This window comes from Alligator sinensis, unplaced genomic scaffold, assembly GCF_000455745.1.
Source record: "Alligator sinensis unplaced genomic scaffold, ASM45574v1 scaffold496_1, whole genome shotgun sequence".
Classification (NCBI taxonomy): Eukaryota; Metazoa; Chordata; order Crocodylia; family Alligatoridae; genus Alligator; species Alligator sinensis.
In genome coordinates, this window is record NW_005842246.1 from 275,146 (window position 1) to 292,801 (window position 17,656).

At 51.8% G+C, this 17,656-nt stretch overlaps 1 protein-coding gene across 1 annotated transcript in view; it reads left to right on the plus strand.

Annotated features, from left to right (window-relative positions):
- The window catches only part of LOC102387024 (zinc finger protein 420-like), a 143,234-nt gene that overhangs the window by 120,532 nt on the left and 5,046 nt on the right, over nt 1–17,656 (plus strand). Inside the window, 2 exon segments of the mRNA XM_025208705.1 lie at nt 2,967–2,976; nt 16,510–17,361. Of these exon segments, the coding sequence (XP_025064490.1) occupies nt 2,967–2,976; nt 16,510–17,079 (580 nt within the window). The 3' untranslated portion in view covers nt 17,080–17,361.

Genomic DNA, 17,656 nt, shown 5'->3' on the forward strand with positions numbered 1-17,656 from the left:
GGAGCCCCCTAGCGGCATCGCTCTGCGCTCCGCCGCCCCAGCCCGCGGCCTGGCCGGACCTGGCCAGACGGATATGCTCGCGTAGTAACGCAGGTGCGCGGGGGCAGCCGATGCACCCTGCCCGGGCACAGCCAAGCGGGTACGGGGCCGCGTCCTCCTCTTCTCCACAATCATATCTGTCAAAGGACCTTTTTTTTTTGGTGGCCTAAGCTGCCTCCAAGCGGGTCACTGCTGACATGGCCAGGGCGTTTCAGTGCCAGCAGTGCTAGGTGGTGCAGAGCAGGGTGAGAGCAGTTGGGCTTGTTCTGTGGCTCAGGGCCCTGAGCGCTGGACTAGTACAGGACCTGGAAAGCTGCAAGTTGAAGGCTGCAGCAGTGGTCACCAACCAGTGGATCTCAATCCACCAGTAGATCTCAGAGCCACATGGGCAACCAGTGCCTCCTGAGTTACGGGGGGGCACTTGCCCCCACAGCGGCCAGTCAGCAACGGGGGGAGGCCCGCAGCTGATCACAGGGAAGGGGACAGCTGATCACACCAACCTGGAAGTGCCAGTGGGCATGCTTCTCCTGGTGCCCCCACTACCCAGCCAGTGCTGTCAGGGAGGGCATCAGCGCTCTTGCCTGCCCCTCCCCCCGGGAATGCTGGCTGTCAGGGGGTGCACCAGTGCTCTCGGGGTGTACATGCACCCCTGTGCACCCCCTACGTGTTGCCACTGCTCTTGCAGTAGATCTCAGAGCCTCTTGGAGTCAATCAGAGGCTGGGGTGGGGCACAGAGTGCCCACATGCATGCATGCGCACGCTCCAGCCCAGCAGGTCAGTCCATGGGGGAGGGGAGGGGAGGGATGGGGCAGGGGCTAGATCGAGGCCCCCATAGTGAGGGACAGTGTTGCAGAGGCAGGAGCAGGGATACATTGAGTGGGGCCCTGGCTGGGTGTGACTTACCTGCTGGGGAGGTACGCCTCAAAATAATTTTTTCTTCCTCTGCTTCAATCTGTCGCCATCCCTTCCTGCCCCACAGACTTACCTGCTGGGCAGGGGTGGCGGGTGGTAGCAGCACACAGTAGATCTTGGGTTGCTTTTAAATGTCAAAGATGATCTCCTACTTAAAAAGGTTGGAGACCACTGCTCTACAGGTAGGTAAACAAGCCCTTATGGACCCAAGTTTTTCCCAGGGGAGAGCAATAAAGATGGTAAGAGGACTGCAGAACATGATTTTGGAGGAGAGGCTGAAGGAACTGGGATTATTTAGTTTGGAGGAGAGAAGACGAGAGGGGATTTAATATCAGCTTTCAACTACCTGAAGGGTGGCTCCAAAGAGGATGGAGCTAGACTGTTCTCAGTGGTGGCAGATGACAACAAGGAGGAATGGTCTCAAGTTGCAGCAAGGGAAGTTGAGGTTAGAAATGATGAAAAAGTTTCTCACCATGAGACCAGTAAACCACTGGAACGAGTTGTGAAATCTCCATCCTTGCAAGTTTTTGAAATAGACAGTCTTGGCTGGGATGATGTAGTAGTGGATGGTCCTGCTTTGAGCAGGGGTTGGACTAGTTCAGAGGTTCCCAACCCCCAGGTCGCAGCCCAGTACCGGGCCGTGAAGGGTTGGCTGCCAGACTGGAAGTGACTGGCATACTGCGGACCGGTAGCCAACCCTTTTTTATACTCGGTATGTAAAAGGGTAGGCTTTTATACTGAGTGTAAAAAAGGGTTGGCTGCCAGTCCACAGTTTGCCAGTCTGCAGTTTGTCGGTCCACAGTCACTTCTGGTCCGTGGTTTGCCGGTCCGCTATCAAAAATGTTGGGAACCCCTGAACAAGTTGACCTTCTGAGGTCCCTTCCAACACTAGTTTTCTATGATTTTATGACAGAGAGTGGGTGCTGTCTAAAACCAAGTGTTTTGCCCATTAGCGGAGGAGGTGTTCTGCTGCTGCAGTGCTGATATGTGTTACTCAGGAACAGCGTGTTTCTTGCACAACCCTCTGCAATAAAGCTGATTTGTTTTCCCAGGACTCTGTAAACTCCAGGAGCCACAATCCTGGACCAGAACCCCCAGCGCTACATGCTGCCCAACAGACCTGGACACAGGCATGGGCAATCCGGATGGCTGCCCATGGCCCAGACAGAAAGGGGGTCCCAAAAATGAAAAAGAAATTACCATTGCAAAACGAGTTTTAATATTGTGTATATCCAGGACTGGCAATGTTATCAATTGAGAACAAACTCTTTAAAGACATGGGTACCACAGATGTGATAAAGACTTTTGCAACAAAAAAATCATTATCTCTGGTGAAGGGGGGGCCTGATACTAAAAGTTTGCCCAGGGCCACCAGGAGTCTAGGTATGGCACTGCTGCCAAAACACAGACCAAAAGGCAGTCTCTGCCCCAAAGTACTCACACTCTCCATAAAAATTAGAGACACTTGAATGCAGACAAAAGAAAGGACACAGGAAGGCAGTCTGGGTAAGGGAAACAAACCAGGGCCCTAGAGCTGACTCACCAATGTCACTAGAGGTTCCCTATTGGATTATCCATAATCTGACCTTCACGTTAGGGATTGCTACCTCAACCCCAGGTTCCCAGAGTAGTCTGACCAGAATCTGTACCTGGGAGCTCCTGACTGTTTTCAGAAAGCACTGGAGATATAGGGCTGCAGCTTGTGATTAACTGCAGAGTTGTCTCTCAGCCTGGGCTATAGCTTGTAGGCTGGCTGTGAAGGATTGTAAGAAGGGGCTCTGCTACTTTGTTCTCCTTCCATCTCTTGTTTCCCCAGGGTGCAATCTACCCTTATCCTCTTCCCCCAGAAACATCTTTGCAGCAGGTGAGTTGGGGTCCCTCTGGCTGAGTGCATCTACCCTTGTGTAGAACTGCAGAGGGGCAGTTCCTTCTATGCAAAAGCAGGTCTGGCCTGTCCTCTTGAATCAGCTTGCTGGTGTTTTAGGAGCATGCCCTGCAGTGGTCCAGGTGGTCAGATGCTGGGAGGTGACAAGGAGCATGGAGGTAGGGGAGACAATGGAAGATGTAACAGCAATCAGCAACAGGAACCAAATGTGTTTGGCTGGAAAGATCTGTGCCTTAGGCAAGGGTGGATTAATGAACAGGCCCTCACTGCTGTGACATCATCAGATTTTTTTCTCCATCTTTAAAACTTGGAGGAACCCAGTCATTTGAATAATAATAAATGCATCATGGTCTTATATGTGTGCCTTTTTCATATTTGGCTGCATTGTTAATAATGGCAACTTTCTAACATGGTTAGTGGTACATAAGAGCGCAAGACAACCATCTTTGGGCTGTGGGCCCCAAGAATCCTTTATCCACCCCTAGCCTCTGTGCACTGGCGACACGTAGGGGGCGCACATGCACCCCCTGAGCGTGACGGTGTACCCCCTGTAAAAAGGCGCCGTTGACAGTGTTGGTGATGCCTGCAGGTAGTTGCCACTTGCCACACATCCCCTCGCCGCCGACACTGCCAGCAGCATCTATGGGCAGTCCGCTATAGCCACTGGCCACCACCAATGCTGCCGGTGGCGTCTGCAGGTAGTCGCCAATCACTGGTCAGCACTTGCTACCCCCACCCGCCTTCGACAGCACCGCGGCCACCTGCGGGAGCTCCCTGCTTACCGCTGCCATGCTCCCACCACCAGCAGCGCCGCCGCCACCTGCGGGAACTCACTGTGCCCCCCCAGCCTCTGGGGCCACGTTCATGCCTCGGTGCAGGCACCCACTGCTGGCAGCCACTGATGGCAGCTATGCCCCATTTCCAGGATTCCTCTATCAGGAAAAGGTAGCTCTCCAGCTATAGGTCATGTACCACTAGGACTGGTTCCAAAGGGAGGGCAGCTCTTTTTCTCCCCCAAGGTCTCTTTGACATGCTCAGGAATGAGATTGAGGTGGACCTCCTCCAAAATGATTGTGGAGGAACTTCAGTTGTGGAGTTCCGATGAAAAAGCAAGAGGGGCACCAAGACTGTAGTGGATTGTGTGAAGCAGCAGTTCCCCTCCCCCATTTCCTTTCCTCCTGCCCAACAGCCCCCTCCTCCCAACAGTGCCTGAGCTCCTGCTGCTCTGCGCATAGTCACATGTTGCTGCTGCCAGCCCAGGTGGCCTGTTTAAAATTTACCCTCTGCGGTGTGCTGAGGAAGGTGCTGGGTTGCACTCAGTCTGCCTGCTGTAGGTGTTAGGGTGAGTACCGATGTCTCCCCAGATGGGGCGGGGGGGGGTGGGGTGCCCATGTGTCCTTGGGTTGCATGCTGGCTAACAGTGCGTGTCTTTGTGCACTGTTTGGCAGCAGCTCCCTGCATGTTCTGGGAGCTACCCATTGTTTGCCTTGTCCAGCAATGTGTTGGGGTCTCCCAGGAGTGTCTTTCTGAGGAATGTGGTTGTTTGCAGGGACTGATAATGCCACCAGACCCCATGCAAGCTGCCTGACCTGCAGGGAGCTGCTCTCTGAATTGCCTGGTCACTAATGGATTTCAAACGGTGTCCCGCAGAACCCTAGAGGTCTGTGATAGGTCATTAGGGGGTCCATAAAGAGATCAGAGATAATGGTAGAGTGGGCCGGGAGGCAGTGTACCACCATTGCCAAGCTGGGTTGCCTGGCTCCTGTCAGTTTTCAGAATTAAGGGCAGAGGTTCTGTGGCAGAAGTAATAGAAATGGGTTTCATGACTTTAGAAAGTTTGAAAGCCACTGGCCTAGTGGAAGCACACCACTATTCTCCTGTGTGGGAGAGGCTGAGGTGAAATAGGACACATCTCCAGAGACTTCCAAATCCTGCCCCATTCCTAGAATGGGGCACCTATGCACCTAGTGGGGAAAAACATCAATCCCTAGACCAGGAGTCAGCAACATTTTTCAGCAAAATGCCAAAAACACTTGCAACTTCGACTTATAAAATGTTGGCATGCAAGGGGTGCTGCAAGGGGCCCAATCTTTGTTGTGGCAGTGCAGCCCCAGCCCCTTCCCCACCATCTGCCCAGAGGCGTGCTGCCAGCAATGAGCCAGACCGGGGCTCCATGAACCCCAGTGCAGCCACTTGCAGCCAAGCAGCTGCCTGCCGCAGTTAGCTCAGCCTCTGAGCAGGCCCCTGCCATGCACCATAGAGCCCAGGCTGCTCAAAGCAGGCAGCAAGGAGGCTACAAGCAGCTGCACTGGGGGCCATGGAGCCCTGGCCCAGCTTGTTGCCAGTGGCAAGTACGTATATGCCTTGAGGCAGACGGTGGGGAAGGGGCTGGGGTGCACTGCCACAAGGATCGGGCCTCTTGCAGCTTCCCCACCATCCACCCCAAGGCACACATGCCAAGCAACATGCCTTCACATGCCATGCTCTGGCACAAGTGTCAGGAGTTGCCTACCCCTACCCTAGACCCTTGTCACATAAGTCAGAGGTGGCTGCCAATTATACTTTAGTCTCCCAGTAGGTAAAACAGAACCCAGCCGGGGGCAGGGCGGGGAGCGGGATGGAGCCGCAAGCGGCTTGTCCAGGCAGAGTGGGAGGTGGCTCCCACTGCTGCACAGACCCCAGGTGTGCCCTCAGATCTGCACGCGGGGCGAGGGTGGGCTACCACTGCAGGCTGGTGCCAGGGGCAGTGCCAGACTTTTCCCAGTAGGGGGGCTGGGCCGAGGCTACACTCGGGGCAGGTGGTGGTGGTGCTGGGAGGGGAGTTACGGTGAATTTTGGGGTGGCTGCAGCTTCTCTCAGCACCGCCACTGCCCGCCCAGAGGGCAGACCAGCCCAGCCCCCACTGGGAAGAACTCAGTGCCACCCCAGCCCACAGTGGCCGCCCACCCTTGTCGTGAGCGCAGATCCAGGGGCACCAGCCCCCCCATGCCTTCCTGGGGGGCACGCAGCGGCAAAAGCCACCCTCACCCCCAAACAAGCTGCTCATGGCTCCATCCCATGCTCCGCCCCAGCTGTGCAGCACCTGTCTCTGCCCTAGCCCCACTCCCTCACTCACCGCAGGGGCCTCAATCTGTTTCCCCCTCGTGCCTCTTCCCTCCCCCCTTGCCCCTTCCCCCACCACAGACTGACCAGCCCACGCTGCTCTCCAAGCCACCCGGCTGCATATCAGGAATTGTATTGGTATCGGTCAATATGGCTCATTAAAAATCAGCTCTTGGTATCAGCCCAAAAAATCTCTTATCAGTGCACCCCTAGTTTCCACCTTGGATTTGTAATTTGCATTACCATATCCACATTTCCATTTTATTCCCTACCATTATTCTCATTAATACCATCATCTTTACTGGAGACAGAGGCGAAGTGGCTATTCAGTACTTGGGCAGTATTCAGTACCTAGATTATCCTCAATCTCCATCCCATTTTCAATGGACATAGAGGTTCCAATTCTTCCCTCCTGGTTCTCTTTTTGTTTATATCAGGGATTTTCAACCAGGGGTATGCTTACCCCTGGGGGTACTTTGAAAGGCCCCAGGAGGTATGCGGCAGCAGTGCGGAGAAGCCGGTGGCACTTCTGGTTTTGCCAGTAGCACTTCTGGATTCGCTGCTGCATCCTCCTCATCCCTGCTTGTCAACTGGCCTCTGGGGGACCAGCCACCAGAGACTCCCCACCCCTTGCTCCTTGATTGGCTGCCGGGGGACTCCCCACTCGTCGGCACCCAGACCAAAAAAGGTTGAAAGCCCCTGGTTTATATGACTGAAAACATGTTTGCTGTCCATTTTGATTCTCTTTATAGGGTCCAACTCTTCACTTAATGGCCTCTGACTTTAGTGGTCAATGCTTTTCTCTATTCCTTGTAGATTCTCTGCTATTGTATTTAAAGTACTTGTTCATCTAAGGAGATCTGTAGCCCTTCCCCACATTTTTTTCATCTTGCCTGATGCAAGCTCCTCATAGTAGTGAGCTGTGTACTTTTGACGTAAAATAATTCCACACTTCTTTAACATTTAAATCCTTGAGGTCTTGAATCCAGTTTGACCTCCAAAACTAATTTATTTCATGTTTCAAGTTTTAATTTTTTAAAGTTCAAAAACCTAACTGTAGACCTGCTCTTGCCTAGCCCTCAATTTCTGCTGAACTAAATCAGTTTATGACCACTTGATCCAATATTATTTTCAACAGCCAGCTCTCTCAGAAGATCTTGAACAGTTATTAAAATCAAGTCTAAAATAGCCTTACTTCTCACTGGCTCAGTGACCCGCAGATAGGGAAACCATGTGGCTACCACAACCAAGACTGTATGTACCATACTGTTATTGTTAGTATTTTTATCCACTGTATATCAGTTGAAGTCCCATAATCTCACAATTTCCTTTAGCATTAAACTTTCCCATTACTTTCTAGAGCTCCTTATCCATGTCCAAGTGAGAGCCTGAGAGGCTATAATAAATGGCCTGCACAATCCCTAGGGGACCCTTCTTATTATCCCATATTGGTGTGGTTTTCACTCAAATATCTTCTGTTTGTCTATGTCATCACATTTAAATTAATTTTAATCTACCCTTCACTGATATTCAGTGCTCCCCCTGCCCCTTTACATTTCTGTCTTTCCTAACCAGTTTATGCTCTTCAGTGCCTGTGTTCTGCTTGTTACTATCAGTCCATCATGTTTCTGTTATTTCTGCACTATCCAGTGCTATGTCCCACAAACAGAGTTCTCATTCCTCCATTTTCTTGCCCAGACTCCTTGCACTTCTGCACAAAGGTATTAATTGTTTCTATCTTGCTTTCCCTGAGTTCCCACTAGGTTTTGATGCAGTCACTTTGCCATGTGAAATACTTGCCTGGCTTCCATAGTCACTGATGTTATTGCTGGCCATTTCATTTCATTCACCAGTGCTCCCTTTTCCTTGACAACCTCTTCATTTACCTTACTTCCTTTCTGTTTTATGTTTATTCCCAGCATGGAAATTTGTTGTGTCTAATGGGAGAAATAGGATCAATCCCCAGACCTTGATCATGTAAGCCAGGGGTAGCTGTTGACTATCTGAAGAAGAGTATTTTGTGCTCACATGCTTATCTAAAATCTCTTCCAACTATCTGGTTAGGTCAATAAAAATATCACCCCTCAAAATATCCTTGACTATGCTTTAGTCACCCAGTAGGTGAAATAGGATTTAGCCCTAGGTCCCCTGGATTGTGTTGTTTGAAAATTCAGTTATTCTGTTGTAGAAGGATACTAGACTAGTCTGATATGATTTCCCTGATTTCCTAGTTTAAAGTTATCCTGATCAGTTTGCTAACCTTGATCCTAGGAGGCTTCCTCCCCAAGGGGAGCCAGTCCTTTGAGAAAAGCTGTTGGTCTGTGAACGTCTGCCAGTGGTCAAACACTGTGATGCCAGTCCCTAAGTTTCCAGTGATCATCCTTCCATATCTTGTCCTGCCTTTGTCCTTCTTTTCTTGGGACAAGAAGAATCCCAATAAAAATCACTTGAGCACCTACCTCTTTAAGCATCTTCCCCAGCCTGGCCCAGTTTTCCTTGGTTCTGGTCAGTAGCTGAATCTACATGAGATGCTGACTGCACAGTTGTTACTGCGCAGTCATTTAGTACTTGTATATACTGTGTTAACTGGCATGAGTGGGGAATGCGGTGTGCCAGTTAGATAAAAATCCTGGTTACCTGAGGCAGGGGTTTTCAGCTGGACACGCCAGAGTGGGACGGGGGGTGGATGGGGGTGGCAGCCCAGATGCGGTGGCTGCCATTCTGCAAGCTTCCCCCTTCCTCCTGGCGTCTGGCCAAAAATGCCAGTTAATAGAAATTCTGGTTACTAAAATGCCAGTTAACACAGGTTTTACTGTACTAAATGACTGTACAGTAATCCCAGTTACTGGGCAGCAGCACTGACAAATGGCTTTTTTGTAATGCTGACTGTGCATTAACCTAAGACTACCACACGGTAGCCTCATGTCACAGTTGCTGCCGTGTGACACTACTGCGCAGTAGTCTCGGGCTACTGCACAGTCAGCATCTCGTGCAGATGTGGCCACTGAGTATCTGGAGTAACAGGGAGCTTAGATCTCCTGTTACTTTAAGGGGAGAAACTGCAGCAGCTAGAACCCAAGCAAATAAACACAGGCCAGCTGTAAGAGGGAAGGCAGCAAGGAGATGCTGCTGCCTAGGCCTAAGTGGCCCATCAAGGTAAAAGGCACACCTGCAGCCAGTCTGGGATGTCATTTGACCAGAAGGGACTAGTCTGGCCTGGAGGCTACTGAGGAAAAAAGTTCTGGGACAAGTGGGTTGCAGAGAAGCCCCTGGCTGACACCTGGACTACCTTGGGAGTAATGTTGGCAGTATGCAAGAAAAATAGCACAGGGAAGGGCAGGGGCAGGCAAAATGCGGTGCGCCAGGCTATTCTATCCGGCCCGCGGGGCCCCTAAAAAATCTAGAAAATGAATATTTATCTGGCCCTGGCTGCCTGTCATGTGGCCCTTGATGGCTTACCAAAACTCACTAAGCAGCCCTCCACCCAAAATAATTGCCTGCCCCTGGGGTAGGGGGAAGCCTGGTAGTACAGCCAGAAAACTGGGGTTATGTGTAAACCTCATGTAAGGCAAGTTTGTGTTACAGCCAATGGGTTTATGTTTTGTTATAGTTTATACTAGAGATCTAGGTTGGGATAATTAAGGGGAAATGGAGATTCCAGCAATGGAGCAGGGAAGAAGCAAGGACAAAGCAGGCTCAGAGCCTGGGAGCAGGCTGGAGAGAGAGACTGGGCCACTGAGCCCAGTGCCTAGAGCAGAGCAGAGCAGAGCAGAGATAGAGACAACACTATCGAGCCCAGAGCCAAAGCATGTGAGATGTGCCCAGAATGAGGCAGAGGCAAGGGCTAGAGCCCAGAAGCCAGGTCAACACAGTGGACCTAGGCTAGAAGATCCAGGGAGAGGAAAAGACGCAAAGGCAAAGACACCCTACATGGGAGACTGATTGGATGGTAGCATCTGCAAGACATGGGCATGGCTACAGGGGAGGTCAGAGGCCATGAAATTAGCCCTTGAGGGCCGTGTCTACATGAGTGTGGACGTTTGTTTCCCCAGGGACAAGAAGCAATGACACAGCTGCTGCTACCTGTCCCTAGGGAATGCCTGTGCCATGCTCCTTCTGGAGTGTGGCAGGTTACCCTGGGTGGGGTAATGGAGTCTGGGGCCAGCACTGGGCTGGCCCCAGCAGCCTTACCTGGGGTTCTGGGGGGCTCCTGGGGCTGCAGCAGTGGTGATTCTGCTGCTCAGAGCCTGGCTGGCAGCTGGAGTGTGGCTCCAGCCAGCTAGGCTCCAGTTTTGGGCAGCTGTCTCTGTGTGTGCTGCCCCACTTTATTTTCACATGGGCTTTTTTGATGCCGGGATTTCCCAGGGTTAAAAAAAAAACAACCCATGCTGCTACCTTGTAGTGTGGAGAACACCTGAATGTGCAGCAAGTGGCACTGCAGACATGTCTGCAGCACCACACACTGCACAGCTCCGCTCATCTGGATGCAGGCAAGGCAATCAGCATGCTAGAACACAGCCTGTTAAGAGGGGGAGGGCTCAGTCTGGGATCCCTGGTTAGCCTCTCTTTTAAAAATTAAATATTTACATCAAGGTGTGGCAGGAAAGAAGAGGAGGGTACCCAGAGAACCAGGATGAAGCAGCAGCTTTGTGCCCACCAAAGGTCATCACAGCCACCCCTAGGGTTCAGCACTTGCTACACTGGACATGTTGTATCTTCCAGCATGAAGAACAAATAGCAAATTCTTGCTCACTCCTACTGGGATCCTCTTCAGCTTCAGGTCCATGTCTTATATCTTTGTTCCTGGCAGAGCGTACAGCTACCTGTTTTCTGAACTTTCCCTGCCTGTTCTTCTTAATAGTGAATCCCCTACAACCTTGACCTCTTTTTATTTGTGTCAGCTTTACCATCTTGTTTTTTTCTTTTCATCCTCCCTTCCCTCTGCAATCTCATATTCTGTTCTCCCTAAATCTATTTCTCTTCTTCTTGGGCTCCAGTCACCTACGACCTTCATTCCCTCTTCCCTTCTGTATAGACTAGCTGACCCTCTCTTCTTTCACATTGTTCATCAGATCTTGCTGGTTTCTACCCTTCCTTATCTAACTTGCTGAGCTAATTCCTTCATTCTGTTTCCCCTCCACTAGCCAGTCACTGTCTCTACCTTTTGTTCATGATCACCTGCCTCCTGGGGTTTCAGCACTCACCTGCCAATCTACCCACCAGATTGTCTTTTTCATCAAGTGTGTGGTTTCTCAGTTGTATGCACAGCTGCATCTCTCCTTACCTCCATTACATGCTCAAAATCCTACCTAAAGTCCCTCATTGTCTTTAGCTGCATTCCCAGCCATTTAATATTCTCTTGAACACCTTCCATCAAGTGATAGGTCATGCCTATGTAGGTAACATATCCCCATTCAAAGACAATGTATATTTCACAGCTTTCACATCTTAGCCTCATTTTCCCTGCTGCACTTGATATCTCTTCCCTTGATATTGCATCTTCTATCTTGAATAGGTAGGAATTTTAAAAAATGAACAAAAACTTGGTTGTGAGCAGAGATGGGAAACAAGCCCCTGGAGAGCAAAGATCTCTACCACCTCTCTAGTATCCCAGTGCCTCCACATAAACCAGAAATGACTACCACACAGACTCACACAAATTCAGAAAACCTAGGTGAAGAAGGGCTTCTCCATCCTCATGAAGGCTACCCTGCTGGCAACCCTGCTTGCTCACTGAACAAGGCAAGAATCAATGTAGTGCGATCATGGGAAATTACTACTCTAACAAACAGGATCTGAGTCCCAGCTAGCCCTGTAGTGGCCCCTGAGCAAGTGGCTTTTGTTGGGGAGGTTTGTTCAAGTTTTTGAGGGGTTGGGTAATAGAAAGCCATATCTGTTTGGTATGCCAGACAACCAGATATCTAAGGTGCTGCTGGTACTCCTACTACCAGGTATGTAAGATGCTACATACCATGTAATTCTTGGGAGCTGGGTTTGAGTCCTGGCTGATACTGGCTGGAGTGCATGGAATTGGTTCCAGCTTTCTCAGGGAAGAGGAACTGAAAGGTTGCCTTTCCTGCAGCTAAATATGTAAAGCGACAAAAATGAGAGTCAAGCTTACCTACACACAGCACAAAGCATACCAATACCCTGTATTCCTGACTTGGCCATTTCCTTACCAAGAAGTCCGCTTCAGCCTGACCTGTGATTTGATGAATGAAGGCTGGGCAGGCAGCAGTGGTTCTTGAAGCCGGACAGCCTACCAGGCAAGGTGTGCCAGTGGCCTACAGATTGACTTTTATTAGTAAATGTTTAGGATTGTGAATCCAAAAAAGATGACAAAGCCGGTAGGGAAGTACATATTGCCCGAGCAAGGAACTAACATTAGAGGGATGGGGGTGAGGAGGGGAACGCAACTAAGTTATAGGACATACAGTGTTAGCCAACTAAGCCTGGGGGTGGGGGGAAGGGGAGGGAGGGGGTTCGCGACGCTGAGAGAAAGAAGATAGATACACACAAACCCGTTACAATGGTCCTCAATGGTGGAGGAAGTGGTTCGAAGAAAGTGTCTCAGTCTGTATAGAGTCTCATCGCGGGGGTCCTCTTCAGGTGGAGCGGGGTCATCCGTTGCTGAAGAATCCTCTCAAAGTGAAGTCCATCTGGTACAGAGGGGGGGTTCAGGCGGTCTCCTCTGGGTCTGGTCCGGCGGCAGTTCATCTAGGAATCACACAAGATTCCTATTCTTGCAAGCTGAACCTGAGCCACCATTTTTCCAGAGACAGACTTTATGCATTTAGCAAGGTGTACTTAAAGCTCTGTTTCAGCTGGCCTTACATTCAGCAACCCTTTCTGTTTTCTTCTTTTGGCCCTAGTTTCCCTAACTTGTGAGTGAATATGTTTTCTCAACGCTGGCATTGCCCTGGTTTAGCTTGCTCACTTGCAGGCCAGCCTTTCTGTTCCCTATACCCTCAAAAATCGGGGTTCACTTTTCTGAACTAGCGGTAGCTCAGGGCAACGTCATTGTCTTTCTTTTTAAAGGGCCTGAGATTTAAAGCAAGGCCTGCTCCTGGGCTTTCCTGAAAGTTTCTATACAAAAAACTAGAACTCTTGGTTCCAAAATGATACCTTTTATTAGACTTTTTTGGTCTAATAAAAGGTATCGTTTTGGAACCCAGAGTTCTAGTTTTTTGTATGTCTTCTTGTCTCAGACCAACACAGCTACCGAGTACAGTACATTCCTGAAAGTTTTGCTTTCTAGATGGCTGAAGAGGGGTGGGGGAGTTGATTTGCCTTTTAACATCTGTATTTTTTCCTGTGCGCAGTGCAGGATAGGTCAGGCGAGGAGCTGGACATCTTGTTAAGGGGACTGCCTTGTTCTCTTAGTGAAGGACTCCCTCTCCAGCCTGGCCTGCGAGCGCAAGCAGACGGTAGGGCGGCCATCATAGAGGACAGTCTGGTTGTCCTCTGTTGATACGAAACTGGATGGCTTTATGTCCTGTTTTTTTCTTGAAGAGAGAAATAGAGGACATAAAGATGCCAGGTTTTGTATCAATAGAGGACAGAGTAGCAGAAAACTGCAGTGTCCTCTATGATGGCAACCCATCCTGCTAACCCGGGGCATCCCAAAATCTTGAGTCGGGCGCCACAAAGTCATGAGATTTTGCAAGAAATGCCAGGGCCTTTTTAGCTTGTCTCCTCCTGCCACAGTCCTTGGCGTCACGTTGGCCCAGGCTCCCCGCAGCAGCCCCCTGCTTGTGGGGGCCGAGAGTGCGGGGCCTGGGGCGACGGGCCCTTGCCTGGGGCTCGCGGCACCTTCCTTGTGTTGCGGGGCTGCGCTGCCGAGGGCTCCCCACAGCCGCCCGCGGCCTCCGCCTTGGCTTCGAGGGGGCCCCGAGCCCCCGGAGGGGAAGGGGGAGGAACCATCGAGCGCGCGGTCCTCCGCCGCGCAGAGCGGCCGCGGGGGTAGCCGGGCGCCGAGGGGCTTCCGGTGAGCGGTGCGGGTCGGCGGGAAGGGGGTGGGCAGCGGCCGCAGGGTGAGAGCCGGGCCGGAGCGCGCGGGGATTTGGGGGGGCTGGGACTCGTGGAGCCCACGGGCCGTGCAGGGCCCGAGGGACACCCCGCACCGACCTGCCCCCCCGGACCCGAGCGAGTGGCTGGGGGGCTGGGCCCCGGCGCCGCCCCCGGACTGCGCGGCAGGAGGGGCGTCGGCGGGGGGACAGTAGCAGGTCCTGGAGCACTTTGCCCCATGATGCCCACATTGCAGGTGGGGAGGCTAATTTGGGGTCAGCCGGCTGGCAAGGCCTGGCGGGGTAGAGTGGGCAGGCCCCTGAGCCGTGGTTCAGTGCTCGGGCCACTGACCCTGAACACAGGCCACTACTGCATGGATATCTGTATGGATATCTACATTTACCTATATCTTATGGGATTATGTAAGTGTTTGTTAACAAGTGAGAGCTGCATTTGTTTCCATCCTCCTCTGACTAAAGGCCCTGGGACTTGCAAAGGAAAGGGAGCCCAGACAGCCTGACTTAGTCCACTTCTAGATGATTCAACATAGTCTGGGAGAGTGCTCAGCACTATTGTGTTTGCATGTTTTCCAGGAGTACCTTGAGCCATGGGGCTGATAGCTGCCCCCTGCTGTCCCCTTTCTTATCCTGCCTCTAGGGGCAGGAACATTTGCAGCGAAGAGCCTTTTTTTGTTTTTTGGTGGGTATTATTTGCTCTCTGCTTCCAGTAGAGAAGGCAGCCTGCCCCATTGCACTGGGTGACGGGTGGCGAGTTTGAGGGCCATCCTTGATTTCCATGAGAGTGTGCTCCGTGGTCTGGAACTAGCTCCCAAGAAAGTTTTGCCTCCTGCCTAAAAAATGACTCGTCTCTCCTGTGCGTGGACCACAGCCAGGTTCACAAGTCTGTTGCTGCCTTAGGACTAACAGTGCTGAGTCATTAATTCCTAGTGTGGACACTCAATGTATTTCCAAACATGAATTATGCCATGACCCAGAGCAGACAGAATTGTTAATTGATGCCACTCAGTGCAGACTTCTTCCAAACCATCTATGTGAGAGACATTGCATGAGAAACAGCAGAGAGCTTAGAAAGTGATTCCTGGCCATGGTAGACAGAGTTTGAGTGAATCAGAGCAGGTCCTTTGGGTGAGACCTCTGATTCTTCTACACAGGGGACAGGCTCTTTTACTAGTCCGGGATTTGCCTTTCTTGAAGGGGCTGGTCAAACAAAGATCAGGAGCAAAATTGGGATCCTCTGAAAAATAGACTTAATTATGTTCACTTGACAGAAACATCACTAAACTGCAGGAACCCTGGACCCAGCCCTGACAGCCTCTTGCCTTTCCCCATGAAGAAGGTTTCCCATTCCCTAGAGATGTGGTCTTTCAGGAATGGGATGGCAGCAGGGCCTTAAGGAAAGGGGGAGCCCTTGAGTAAATTATCAGACCAAAAGGGAGGCTTTGAACAAGAACCTGGGGAAAGGTGCTGCAAGAGAAATTCCTTGCTTGGCCACTCTCAGCTCCTTTGATTTTGTAACCAGCCCCTGCTGGCCCTGCTCAAAACCCCCTTCCAGCCTTTGCTTAGGTCTCTGGGCCCTGGAGCAGGACCATGTGCCTCCTCTGGAGGAAGGGGAAAAGCTGCCAGTTCCTATTACCATCTTGGCTCTGCGTTCCACTATGCTGTTACAACTCTGATGGGTAGAGGTGAGAACCAGGCCCTTGGCCTTATGTACTTGGCTCTTGCCTGGTGTACCTCATCCATACATCTCAGTGCATTTGCAAGGCAGGGTAGGTTCATCCTACTTTTACAGAGAAGAGAAACTGAGGAGGGGCAGGGTTCTTAGAAATCAGAAAGTGAAGTATAATAAACATCACATGGGATTTATGAGGGACAAGGGAAGAGATGATAGGAATAGAGATTTTCTAAATGGATGAGAGGACAGTTTTGTCCTGATGAATTAAATTTGCCAGCCAAATTCTATTAGCCTATATGGCTTGCTCTTGTGTTGTTATTGTCTGTGGTGCTTGTTCTAGCAGCATCTATGCTAGATACTGTTCAGATGTAGAGGAGGACCAAGACCGTGACCAAAATGCTTACCAGTGTCTTGCCCAAGGTCATCCGAAGCAAGGCAGTAGCAGTGCCAGTATTAGAACCCATGTCTCCCAAGTCCCAGGCTTCCAGTGGGGGCAGAGAATAAGATCAACATCCCCCTCCTTTTCCTTGTGTCCCTGACTGGAGAAATAACTGATTCATGGCTGGATTTTCTGTCTTCACAGAAAGCTGCAGCATGAGGAGGCGGATCTCCAGATCCACAGAGGCTCCAAAGTGACCTGTGCCTAAAACCAGCTGGGAAGATTGAGGCTGCAGCACTTTGGGGGCATGGCCAGGCTAGTCCCTTCCCTGTGACACTGTCTGTTTGGTGGTCTGTGGCCAGCTGCTCTCATGGGGGAGAAGACTAACACGTGCCCATACTGTGGGAAGGGTTTCCGGCGCAGCTCCCACCTGGCACGGCACCTGGGCACCCACTCGGGGGGCAGTGAACAGTGCCTCCACGCCTGCCCCCAGTGTGGCCGGATCTTCACGCAGAGCTCATCGCTGGCTCGTCACCAGCAGCAAGCCCACGCTGGTGAGCGCCCCTACTCCTGCACCCGCTGTGGCAAAGCTTTTGGGCGCAGTGCCCACTTGGCGAGGCACCAGGAGACCCACTCAGGGGAACGCCCCTACCGCTGCTCCTACTGTGGCAAGACCTTTGGGCGCAACGCCCACCTCACCCGACACCACAGCACCCACACCGGGGAGCGCCCCTACCAGTGTGGGCTCTGTGGCAAGGCCTTCACCCGCGGCTCCCACCTTACCCGGCACCAGCTCACCCACACCGGGGAGCGCCCCTATGAGTGCACCCGCTGCGGCAAGGGCTTCACCCGCAATGCCCACCTGGCGCGGCACCAGGGCACCCACACCGGTGAGAAGCCCTTCCACTGCACCGACTGCGGCAAGAGCTTTACCCGTGACACCCACTTGGCACGACACCGGGCCACCCACACTGGGGAGCGCCCCTACAAGTGCGCCGACTGCGGCAAGGGCTTCAGCGCCACATCCCACCTCATCCGGCACCAGAGGACACACCGGGCTTAATGGCCCCACTTCGATACCAAGGGCCCTGGATGTCCTCACCCCCCTATAGATGCCAAGAGGGTGCTAGTTCCCACACTGCTGCCTACCAGAGAGCTCCCCCTTGTGAGATCCAAATGGTGCTGATTTCCATGCTGGCACCCACAAAACAGCTTCTCGCAGGCAGGGCAGAAGACGTGGATCCTGCCCTGCTGCAATGACTGGTTTGTCTGGGTGTTAACTGTGGGCTTCCCAGTGATGGGAGTCTAAGTGTGCTCTGGGTACACCAGGGATGACATTGCCAAGGTCAGTGTGTTTTATCAAGGGAAAGAAATTCATCTCTCTCCATACCATGGGATAGGTCTGCACTTCAGTCTCTGCTGGGTCTGCAGTGTAGTGTAGATGCTCAAGTTAGCTTTAAGTCAGCCATCTTGGGTATCAGTAGCAGAGTAGCACAGCCACATGGAGCTGAGCAAAGGCTGTATAACTTGCCCAAGAAGCTGAAGAATTGCTTGGCCAGTCAGCCCCCACCAAACTGTGCTGCCACAACCAGACTGCTACTGGTACCTAAACTGGCTGGGGGCAAGCTAGCTCAGGAAAG